The 12,521-nt window shown below is 41.3% G+C and overlaps 1 protein-coding gene across 1 annotated transcript in view; it reads left to right on the top strand.

Moving 5' to 3' along the window:
* C7H5orf15 (chromosome 7 C5orf15 homolog) overlaps window positions 1-11,794 on the top strand; it is a 68,381-nt gene extending 56,587 nt beyond the window's left edge. Inside the window, exons 2-3 of the mRNA XM_078653160.1 lie at window positions 146-753; window positions 9,524-11,794. Coding sequence (XP_078509286.1) covers window positions 146-753; window positions 9,524-9,655 — 740 coding nt within the window. The 3' untranslated portion in view covers window positions 9,656-11,794. The remainder of the gene's footprint in view (window positions 1-145; window positions 754-9,523) is intronic.
* The last annotated feature ends 727 nt before the right edge of the window (window positions 11,795-12,521 follow it).

The raw sequence follows: 12,521 nt of genomic DNA, 5'->3' as shown, positions 1-12,521 counted from the left end.
CTTGAAAATTAATAACTTATCGGTGCTTTAGTTTGATGTTAACATCATTTATACGTGACATTTATTTGTACTCTAAGGATATTCTTTTTTGCAGTCTAAATGTTGGTGTTGAAAATATGTTGATTAAGTTTCTTTTTTTGTTCAGGTGCTCTAACAGCGTCTTCATCATTGATAAATGATACACCTGGCACGCCACTACAGACACCAGATGAAAACATGAATACCACCAACTCAGTACAGTCTGCTAATGTTAATAAGACCGACACAACAGAAGGAAATGCAACTTCTAGCTCACTTTCCAATTCTACAGTTATTGCTACGTTTAGTACAGTCAACAGAAAGGTTTCTTCCTCCACTTCATCAACTTCTCATTTTACTACTGTAAGTGTCATGCCTTCAATAACTGCAGACGCCTCAAAAGAATCTGCAATTGAGGAGGAGGACCTTATTCCAGAACAAATGGACAATTCTCTACCCACTGAAACAGTAGATCCTGACTTTGATGATGATGATGATGATGATGCTCTGGACACCCTTAATTATGATTCCCCGACAAATATAGGTGCAGCTGATACAACCAATCCTGAAATGCTTGATGATGACACAGAAGACTCAATGGATGCTGGTGAATTACCAGGATACAATGTGAAGATTAAGCCAAGTTCAGATGAAGATACGCATTTCTTTTTTCATCTAGTTATTATTGCTTTCTTAGTTGCTGTTGTATATATTACTTACCACAACAAGAAAAAGGTGAGTTTGAAGATTCTGGTATTTGAAAAGTAAGTTGTACTTATTATCGGAGTGTATATGTTGTATGTTCACACACAACTATTGTAATGCAATCTAAAACACAAAATGTTCACCATTATTGGAACAAAACAAAAAACGTGAAAGGCGACCACCCTAGATCTGGGATTTACTCCATGTCATTTAGTATATAATTATTAAAGCAGCATACAGAAGTGGGCATTTAGAGAGGGGAAACAAGAAATAAAAATGCAGCAATATACCCATATTTGCATAAATGTATTTGTCAATCTGAAGTGAACATAGTTCTCATATTATTTCTCGCTTACCAACAGAATTCGATCTGCCTAAACTTAGTTAAGTTACTGCAGTTTAATATCACTTGATAATCTGGAGAATATGTCTTCTCAATTTGACTTCACCACTCAAACTCTAGACGGTGTAGCTTTTTCATGTTTTTAGCTACTAATTCACAAGTAGCACTCCTAGCAAAACAAAACTAGATCGTTTATTGAATGATCTGGAAATATTTTAGTGGGTTTGGGGTCTCTCTGACTAACATGTAACTGAAATAAACTCATACAGTACAGTCAGCCAATAATACTTTATTTGATAATTCAACACCATATAAAGTCGACAAGCCGTTAAAACCAAGTATATTAATAAATATACGTAAAAGAAATACAGTACATCCATAAAAATATAAAATTACAATGCAATCTCTTAAAAAACAGCAAATGTAATAGCTCATTAAGTAAAATCCCCCCAGTCACTAAATAGCTCTTGCCTAAGTCTAAAGGCGCCAGAGAAGGAACTTGAAACCCCTAAACAGACCAGCCGGGACGGGAGCATTTGTAAATACAACAAAGCTGGTTTCACTTGTTCAAGTTGGTTGTTTCTTATCAAGGGAATGATAAATCTGTGCCTTACTATCCAATAAAAATCACAGAAAAATGTAAAGTGCATAGTGTTTTGCTCAAAACAATTATCACAGGGACGTGGTTTTAATCCTCCCAGTTTGGGAAACCTTTTCGGAACAGCTAAAAACCATTGTATTAAGCCTGAACCTGGTCAATAAAGAACGATGATGTGCATTATTAACAATCGTCCACTATGGTTTGCCCCGAAAGCAAGTGTTAATAGAAGGTCTTCTTTCACTGTGGGTTTAAGAAGTTCCCTTTCCTCTCTTTCCATCAACCTCACAGAAATAAACATTTTTTTTAGGTCCAGCAAGTCCCTTGACCGTCATGGTCTGGGATTGGTGAATAGTCTGGTCGGCTCACACTTTCCAACATACCCTTGACATATTAGAGCCAACGGATACAGAGTGCTCCATCATGTGATATACAGTCCTCAATCACAAGTTGTTTAAGTGAGAGAGCAGGATTAGGCCACCGCATAACATGAGCCAAGGCAATAAGATCAGTGATGTATCCCACGACTACCTTCTCATGAACCACACACTACAGGGAACTTGTGGGAACCGCCAGGAGCTTTTGTAAGAAGTTGTTTTCTACCATCTGGAGGTCTCTGACATCTGTGTTCCCCCCTGCACGTCACATCTATAGCTTGCGATTGGGATGCATTTTTCTCGATACACCTTTACCAAGGTCTGCTCTGGTTTAGCCATAAGTCTCTTAGCAAAATCCAATGTCGCACCCACTGCTCTCATTAGAAAACTTATTTTAGGGACTTTTCGAGTAATCCAAGACCTTCAATCATCAAAATGTAGACCCGGGAAAGTAGCTACTTTGGATTGTTCTACACGTTTACTAAAGAAGTTGTTCCCAGAAGCCTTGTGATGACCAGTTGTTACTTTGTGCGACTTAGCATAGTTGGTTGAAAGATCTAATGAGTCCATACAATCAATAAAAGCATGCAGGAGATGTTGAAGGACCACAGAGGCCTGTGTGATCAGAACCATATCGTCCACATACAATAGTGCGGGGATTCTTTAGAACCCGCCCTGGGAATATCCCTGCAGGCCGCTGAAAGCACATCACCTAGTTTAATATGTAGGGTAAATTACAGGGGCGCCAAAATGCACCCTAGTCTTACCCCCCCCCCCCCTTTGGACCTTCTAGGAGGCAGACAAGCTACGGTCCTCATCGTACATCACCGAGGCAGAGAGGTCGGAATGGAGACTATATAGAAAGGCCACTAACTCTGCCTCTATGCCCAGATCCATGAGAAGGGGCCAAAGCTTGGATCTGTTTACTCGGTTGAAGGCCGAGGTAAGATCCATAAAACCCATATGTAGGCAGCACTCTCTTAGCTATTGTGTATTTACCCACAATCAAATGCAGGCTAATACACTGGCCCAGCATCTCTCTCCCCTGCCAGAAGCTGTTTTGTAACTCCGATATAGCACTATTTTTCTCAAACCAAGAGATTAGTCACTCTAGGACAACCCTCCCCATATTATTTGCGGCTGAATCTAAGGGGGAAATGGAGCAGTAACATTGTGGGTTGTCCCTCGCCCCATTGTTAAAGATTGGTACGATAATTGATTTGGACCAAGAAGAGGGAAGGCCACATTTAGAGGCCACATTATAAAATTAGAGTCTGTATCTTTGCCCAGGTTTGAGGATCAGCTTTATAAAGGTCTCGTGCAACCCCATCCAGCCCAGTTCTTTCCTCCCAGCCATGGCTGAGATAGCATTACACACTTCTTCTACAAGTCATGGTTGAGATGTCCCTCCCTGACACCCATGGGGTGTCACAAATCTCTCGCCCCGCTATACATTCCCTCTAAATGAATGACTCGCCTATCGGGGGCACTGTTACATTCCACCCTTTAGTTTCCAGATTCCGACAAACCTGGTCTATTTACAATATCCCAGAATTTACCACTATTAGCTAAAATGCTGGGCTGCACTAAATCCTGCCAGGCTTGTGTCTTAATTTCTTTTTTTTCAGCAAGAAAGTCGCCAATTTATTCGCTTTTCTACAGGCCCTAATCTTTTCCTTGTCCCCGGGCATTTGCTTCAGGGTAACAATCAGATTCCTATGTGTACTGGAACAGTTACTGTCAAGCCACTTGTCCTCGTTGTTGTTACTATGTCTACCTCCGGACAGAAGATTAGAGGTGATCTGCTCACATAATCTGTTACAGGCATTAATGACCACCTCATCCTGAGTGCCACTCTCTAAACCGGGCAATTTTCTCTGCATTCACCAAATAAAGGTTTTCTAGGAATACCTCAGGGATCACCCTGTTCCGGGTCCTCAGTGGTAATATCACTATTAAGGAGACCTTTTCTCATGTTACCCTCCACATCTAATACCCAGTCCAGTTCCAAGACTATGGGATTGTGATCGTTAAAATTATTCCAGGTTGCCCTCAAAGACTTAACTTGGGGAACCAGGGGTACAGATGGAATAATCTAATCAATAATGGAATGACAACCCCTACCAGTGAATGTCTGCCCAATACAGAAAAGATTACTGCTCACCAAAATATCCTCCAACAGGTCACCTTGCTCATAATGTTCAAAATGTTCATTATCGTGGGAGCATCGAACAGCCCTTTTGCTATGACGCAACCTCCTTGAAATAAATGTATGTTAAATTTTCCAAGAATTATTACCTGGTAGTATGAGGGCCTTTCCTCCCCAAACATTTGCAACCACTTTTCATCATCCCTTTTCCAATTAACTCCGCAATATTCCAGTTCATAACTTTTAATGGGGATGTCGGATTACAGATGGGCGTTGTCAGGGCGATATATTCACCCTGAGTGCCCTGTGACTTTGGCCTAGAGGATCCAACTTGTTGCTTCCTCAGTCAGTCATTATCATCCAGCCTACACAAAGGTGCTAACCTATTCTCAAGTGGTATTTCCATTCTTGGAGCCTCTCCCCGTACCATTACTTTAGAGCGGGCCGACTTTTACCAACTGGGTGGGAATGGAGGGGAGGATGATAGTATCGCAGGGGAAAAACTCTGATCCCTGTGGTCTTGTCCTGCATAATAAAGCTACTCTGAACAAGGTCTTTCGCAAATCTGTGATGCCTTCGATTAATTAAAATGCAATCCTCCTCAGTGTTCTTCTTACGTCCTACCCAGCCAGCTCTTCTCACAATGATAGTGTGAGGGGACAAAAGGTGCCCTTTCCCTATGGTCTTATTACACCAGTGTTTTACCTTGCACATGAGGTCTGCTGTTGTTTCCCTCGCACCTTGTTGGATGGGTGGTAAAAACTCCAACTAATGGTACAGATTCAGGGGGGAGATATAATAGAGTGGCATCAGCGATCCACGATATAGTCTACCTATTAAGATCAGATTTGTTATGCTCTTTACCCCTCCACTGCTGGGTAACCTCCTGCCCATATGCTCTTTTTAAAATGGGCTTCGCAGTGGGTGCAATCCCCAATCCTTCCAGTGATAGCTAAGCATTTTGTGCCACATGCACAATATGGCTGGAACCTTCTGGCACCTCCACCGAACTAGCAGATGGAGGGCTCTTCACGCCCAGGCCATCAGCACCGTCTGCACAAATAACCGCACAACCACAAGGCCCCTTAGATACAGCAGACAAATCCTTATCATGGATGACCCCCCTTAGCAACACCAGAGCTGGGATAGGAAGGCCCTAATAACTTAACCTCAATTTCCTCAAGACGCAGTATTAGTGGTGCCAATAAACCTTTTAACAAAGTCTAAAGCTTAGGTAGCAATATGTCGGTGACCACTTCAACTTTAGGATCATTACCCGTATCCAGAGGAGCAGCTGCCCCCTTTCGGCTTGATGTCGCTCTCTTACCTAAAATACCCCTCTTCTTTTCAAACAAAGGTTCTACAGGGGGTGTATTATCTGCATCGGGGGTTCTATTCTATTCTATGTGTTTGGTGAAGCGCAACAGCTACCCCAGCAATGGGGCGTCCCGGCGCTGAAAGACAGGCGCACACTTTACTGGACGGGGGAAGGGGGGAAAGAAGAGATACCCTAGGGGGCAGGGAAAAGGAAAGTTTTGATTGCCTTGCGAAAGACCGAGAGAGTATCTATGGAGCGTATACTGAGAGGAAGATCGTTCCAAAGTTTGGGACCGAGAACGCCAAAGGATCGGCCTCCCGTACGACAGCGCTTTGTTCTGGGTACTTTCAGGAGAAGTTGGTTGGAGGAGCGTAGTTCACGGCCAGGGACATAAGGGCAAGCCAGGTATCGCAGCAGAGGGGGGTTTCCCTGTTTGGCAATTTTAAAGATCGTAATGAGAGCTTTAAATTTGATTCTGTGTTCTACGGGCAGCCAGTGGAGTTTGCGGATGGTGGCTCTGGCTGAACATCTCCGTGGGAGACCGACCAAAATTCTAGCTGCCGCATTCTGGACTCGTTGGAACCTAGCCGTTTCTGCTTTGTTTGCTCCCAGGAGGAGGACGTTCGCATAGTCTAGGCGTGACAGAATGGTTGCCTGGACAATTATCTGTCGAACCTTAGGATCAAAGAATCCGAGTATAGGCCTGAGGTTTCTTAGAAGACCTATACAGGTGGCTGCCACCTTTTTAGTGTGTGACTGGAAGCTGAGGTTGGCATCCATCCAAACTCCCAAGTTTTTTACACAGTTTTTGGGGAGTGGGGTGGTGCCAAGGGATGACTGCCACCAGTGCTCGTTCCATAGGCTGGTGTCTCAAGGACCATTAAGTGTGTCTCAGAAGGCAGTGATATTGGCCAAGGCAATTAGCTATCCTCCACAACAGTGTACTTTATGGAGGGGGCAGGGACAGTCTCCTTTCAGTCAATTCATTTTTCTCCATATTAACACTGGCCGCCCTCAACAGAAAGGAGTCAATGGTGGTAATTGTTTCTCCACCCGGGGTGCCTGACCTCCGGTTCCTTTTACCCATTGGGTCCCGTAGAGTCCTTGTGTATACCAGTGCAGTAAATGCTGGTCTCAGTTACCTGACATGCCAAAGGGGGTGGCATAGCCTTCTTCTGCACAAAAGGGCCTACCCTTGGCCAGGGTGCGTCCCACGCTGCGGGACTTGTCAGAGCACTATTTGCACCCGAGTGTATTGTCTCCTCCCCAACAGTTTCTGGTGGTTCCTGTGGGACCTCCTAGCGCAAAGAACGCTGAGACGGGCAGTCCTTTCCCCAACAACGATGAGGCTGTCCCACGCTGTGGGTCTTGGCAGAGCAGGGTGTGTGCCTGGGGAATTCTCTTTTTCCCCCAACAGATGCTGGTGGCGCCTCCTGGTGCAAAGAACTCTGGGATAGGCAGTCCCTTCTTCAACAACCATGCATTTCTCCTGGTTACATATCAGACTAATTTACAAAAAGCAGGGCATGTAGCAGACGTTTAAAGTCTGTTGGCCTTATTTTAGTGGCCTTTGAAGCATTTTCTCACTTTTTTTAAAATGTCATTTGACTGTTATGGAGTGCGTAATATAGAAATCAAAGATCACCAATATTGTTTGTTGTAGTTTGAGTCTTGTCAGGGTAATCCAAGAATGTAATTTCGAGAGTAATTGTGTGAGCAGAGTATGACCATTAATGGTAGATAACAATCTGGCCATTTTGAGGCCCAGTGTATTAGGCCATCAGATGTGGTTTACTTTAAACATCGGTAGAAGTCTCATCTTGTGAGAATTATGGAGCCCAGAATCAAGTTCTAAGAGAGAGATTATTTTAGTAGAACAGGTTTATGTGTACAGTGCGAGAAATAATAATTAATTTGCTATAGGTGGTTGAGGGAAAATACAGTGTTACGCTTACTCTCTCCTAGAATGACACCATTCAGTGTGATTGAGAAACAGGTGTGAGTAAGAGGGAAGAACCACTCCACACACTCAGTAAAGGAAAAATCCCCGAATTTAAACAAAGCGTTATTACTCGGCAAACTGAATATATTCAGTTTAGTACATTAATATTCCCATACTGCGACTCCGTATCCAACTCGCATATCCAGTTAATGAGAAACAGTGATACAATGTGTAGATTAATGAGAAACCTTTTATTTTTCCAGTCTTCAAATAAAATTGATTTGCTTGTAGCAAAAAATAGCAAATATCACAAATGCAACGAGTTTCGTTCTCCTGGAACTTATTCAGGGGGGTTGTAAACATATTGTGGTTATTTTGACACTGTAGTGTTGCATATTATATTATGTCAGAGTTCCATTTGGAAGCATTTCTCAAATTCAGTATGTTATAATTTTATGCTGTTAGCAAAAGACATTTGAGGACGGCCATCAAAATGCAGTGGAGGGCTATCAAGACAATCCTCTAGTTCAGTATCAGCGGCAGCATCCTTGTGCGGTGTGCTCTTGGTTTTTTAGCTGTCCTTTGCTGCCAGTGGAAACTATAAAGTACTGAATTTGAGAAATGCATCCGATTACTTGCAATAGTTGTTGATGGCATCCTATCAAGTGTTTACAAATTGTTCAGGTCTATGTTATTTTTACGGAGGGCACTTATTTTATGTAGTGAGGCACCCTGGGAACTCTAATTCCAGTGCCATGACTAAATGTCTTTAGCGTTTAAAAGGAAATGGTCGCTGTCTTTTAGGACAAGTACTTGAAAATCTAAGAATAACTGGAAATGCCAGGCTAGAGAAAAATATAATCTGTTGGACCAAGGGAGTTACCCTGACGAAAGGTCTTGCTTACTAAGGTATCTGAATGGAAATTACCATTCAGGCAGAACAGATTACAATTTGTCAAAAATCTTTGCTTTTTCCTAGCTAAATTGGAGCAATGACACTGGGGAAAAATAGCTGGCAGTATCTTTTGACTCTCATCAGTTCTCCAATAGCACTTATCTTGGGATGGTTTTAGGTGCTTGTTAAAATACTCCAATATTAATATCATACTGTTGGAGAACAATACACAGATATAGCTGACGTCTCCTTCAAAAAGCCTAATTTGAACTGCATTATTAGAGTTTTCCCTCAAGTTCATATATAATTTTTAGATATCTTTAGCGATGAGCCACCTTAAATGCAGTTTCCTGAAACACTATAGTACTACACAGTTAACTTCCTTTTAGTGCTGAAGTCTTATTTCCACCTTACCCTGAAATTCCCTTTTGTAGTTTTGATCTGATGGCACATTATGTACATTGAGTGGCTTATTTTTCACAGGCACGATATCAGAAGAGGCTTGCCATTCTTTCGATTCGAAGTATCTTGATTGCTCGCCTAGACTGTTATGGAGTGTGCAAGTAGTGAAATGAGCAGAGAAGCACTCCTAACTAGAACCTCGATTCCCTTGGCTGCACCGTAAGAACATATTTGGCCTTTCACTGTAACCCTGCTACTTGTAAATAAAGAAGTGGTTAACATAATCAAATTCAACACCATAAGTACTCTCTACAAATAGCATTTAAAGACTGTTAATTGTTAATCATGGTTTGCAGTCTTCCATGTAGTCAATATTTTCCTTGGCCAATCTAGTTCCTTGAAAATTATAACAAGTTGTTGGTGATTTCTGATCTAAGTGAAATTAGTTGACACTTTTCAATTTTTTTTAAGTTTAAATGTGCCAAAGAAGCCAGTTGGCACAGAGCGCTAACAAACAGTGGTAGTCTATAGCACTGTTGAAACACCAGTGACTGGGAACTTAGCAGCGCTTCCCCCGAGACTAGCCCTGCTCCAATTAGCGGCTGTGTAGAGGACTATCTAACTCCTATATGGACGCTGCACAGCATTTGATACTCTTCAAAAGTTTACAATGCTATTCGACCATAAGCAGTTTTAACGTTTCTACAGGGTCTAGAATTGTTTTTTTTTAATCAAATGACTTCATCTAATGTCTCTGTTTTTTGTGCTGCTTCTAGATCTTCCTTCTGGTGCAGTCTAGAAGATGGAGAGATGGTCTTTGTTCAAGGACTGTTGAATACCACCGCCTTGATCAGAATGTGAATGAAGCCATGCCTTCTCTGAAAATGACCAATAATTACGTTTTCTAAAAGCATTGTCCCCCAAAATTGTTTGCTTTGATGATTTTTTTGAGTGTCTTCCTTTTTGTATATAACAAATCATTTGTGTAAATTGTAAATAGTGGTACATAATTTACTTTTTTCCCCACAAACGGTTGCCTTAGTATTGCATAGGGCATTGGTTGTTCGATGTTGGCAATTCTTTACTGAGTTATAATCGGTACGTGCAACATCAAAAATAAGTGTTTGTTTTCCTTTTCTACTCCTGTGTACTGTCGCACCTTACATTGTAAATCTGGAACAGCATCAGTTGTATTACGTATGACATAATTAACATACCTGTAATTCATATAGTTAGAAAAATATTACATTTTTACTGTTTTGCGGTTTTTGTCCATACGCGTTAATGCCAGGTACTGCGGACATCTTCCTGCAAAATGGGCTTCTGAATGGTCATTACCTGGAGGTGCCTGAGCGCTGCGTTTATGCATTGAGTAATGCAATTAGATGGACAAGTGTGTGGTGTAGGCTTGTTCATTTTGGTTGTGGCTTTCTTATGTCAGAAGGCTCAATTCCTGTGACCCCTGCTATTCTGCTGCTCTTCAGTCCGCTATTTCCCCTGGTAAGCCAGATTTGCAGGCTGTAGATCCGCAAGCACTGATTCACACAGGGATAGCCAAGCACTGAATGTGTCTTGAGTCACTTTAAACCATCCGAAATCCCCAATATGCCAGTGTCATCCTTGCTTGGCAAAACAGTTGATCCTTCAAGCCAAGGAAAACACCTGTTTCCTGCCACACGGGGCAAGGAGTGGGGCCTATTGCTCGCATACTTCTCTGCTGCACTGGCTTAAAACCCTTTGGAAAATAAAGGCTTTTTTGGTAGTCTTCAACTAACACTCCTTTGTCTATATACACATCCATGTGTTTCCGATGGCACAATGCACATATCTGGGAGGAAGTGAGATTGCAAGATAGAGTCCTGTCTGCAAATGTAATTGGGAGTTAAAGGGAGATGGGAAGAGAAAAGAAGAGAATAGGGCAGTGGAATAGAAGAGGTTAGTGGCACACAGTCATTCGGTTTTTCTCAGAAGACTTGCCAAGTTCCCTGTTTGGAACGGACAGCTCCTCTTCTCTAGCCAAATGATATCGCTGCATTACTATATTTCCACTGCATTAGCCCTCGTTCCTCTTACCCTTCTCTCTACCATATCTGGACCTCAGTTCGCCATCACAATGTATCTATAATATGACATGGAATTTGTATTCCGATATTTAATTGTTCTAGTGTACCCCCAACCCTGCACTTAATCTTACACTTTCTTCTGAAAATACTTCTGTGACCTTGAAAGAAATTATAGTTCCTTTCATTACAATAATTAAGTACCTGGACATTTTTTACGGCTTCAGCTTGTACTTGAGTTCTCGGAAGGGGTTTCTTTTACCAGATGTCCTCAAGCGGATGGTAGAATCTCCTCGAGAGTGGATTTTAGTGTGGTAATTTATGTATGAGCTCTCGTTAGTAATAATTTGCCATTCTAGAATATTGATGAACAAATCTTATCATTTATATTAGTTCTATCTATTCTTGCACTTTTTAATTCGTGTTAAGCATTATGTGACTTGAAATGTGCCCTTTGCATTTATCATCTGGTGACCTAGATGTGTCTAGCAGACAATTTAACCATAGTCCTTAAAATGAAAATCTGTGTTGTGGGCAAAATATTCTTTCCGTTTCTGTTATTAAAAGTATTTCCATTGTATGTACTACAAACTGTATGCGCATCAGTTGGTCAGGCTGCAAAACTATTTTTGTGATCAAAGTGAGCTTTTTTTGATTTTTTTTTTTTACATTATATTACTAATGTGATTCATTGATGAGTGACTCAGGACTTTAGTATTGTACTCTTAAGAATAATAGAAAAAGGTAGCTAAATCATTTGTTGCATGTGAAGTGCTGATGGGCATGCTAGTGTACAGTAATGCCTTAACTATTTCAGCTACTTAAGCATGATTGTTAACATTCCATCAGCAAATGCTTCAAATGCTCAGTCACATACTGAAGCACAACTAAATTGCAAGATTTTTTCCTTGCAGTAATTTGTATCATATTTACAGCTGTATCTCCTATTTTGATAACGTTTAAATAAATAGAATATTTAAAATTTCAGATATTCTTCAATACGAGTTTCATGTAATGCATTTTAGACATGTAATTGTATTTGTTTTTGTGATGTTCCAGAATGAAGTAGCAGCTTGTGGCCTGCCTTTACAGAAGTAATCATGGCTGACCCAAAATTGGCAGACTCTATTTGAGACACAGTGGTTGGATACCAGTACATAATATGTTTGATTCAAAGCCTTGTTGCATCATTTTCACTAATTAGCAGAGGCACCAAACTAATACCCTAATTCTGTGTGGGCCAGTAATTGAACTTGAAGGTACTGGGTCCGGAGATACCGATCCCAGTAGATACCTCCACTTCAGTTACTAGTTATTCCCCGGAATAGGGAATAACATGTTTGACACAGCATTACCGGGGACAAATTATCTTTTTTACATTGATTTGAGGCCAGGTTCTGTGCACATTTTCCCCTGACTTTTTTTTTTTAAAAACAACTTCTATTATTTTTCAGTGTAACAAACATACACGTTGACATTCAATATGACAATAGTACTGTAAGAATGTACATAAGCCAGACCCTCCAGGATATCGCGATTTCGCGATTTGCCGCGAAAACTGCACTTTTGTAAAAATGCCGTGATTTTTACACAAGTGCCCGCGAAATCGGCACTTTAGAAGAAATCGCGGCATTTTTACAAAAGCCGCTATTAAAGTACACTAAAAGATTGATAGGATTTTTTTCGAAACTGATTCAGAGCAAACATCACAATG

This window comes from Lissotriton helveticus, chromosome 7 (genome assembly GCF_964261635.1).
Source record: "Lissotriton helveticus chromosome 7, aLisHel1.1, whole genome shotgun sequence".
In the NCBI taxonomy this organism is placed as follows: Eukaryota; Metazoa; Chordata; class Amphibia; order Caudata; family Salamandridae; genus Lissotriton; species Lissotriton helveticus.
This window is presented reverse-complemented; position numbering and strand designations above follow the sequence as displayed.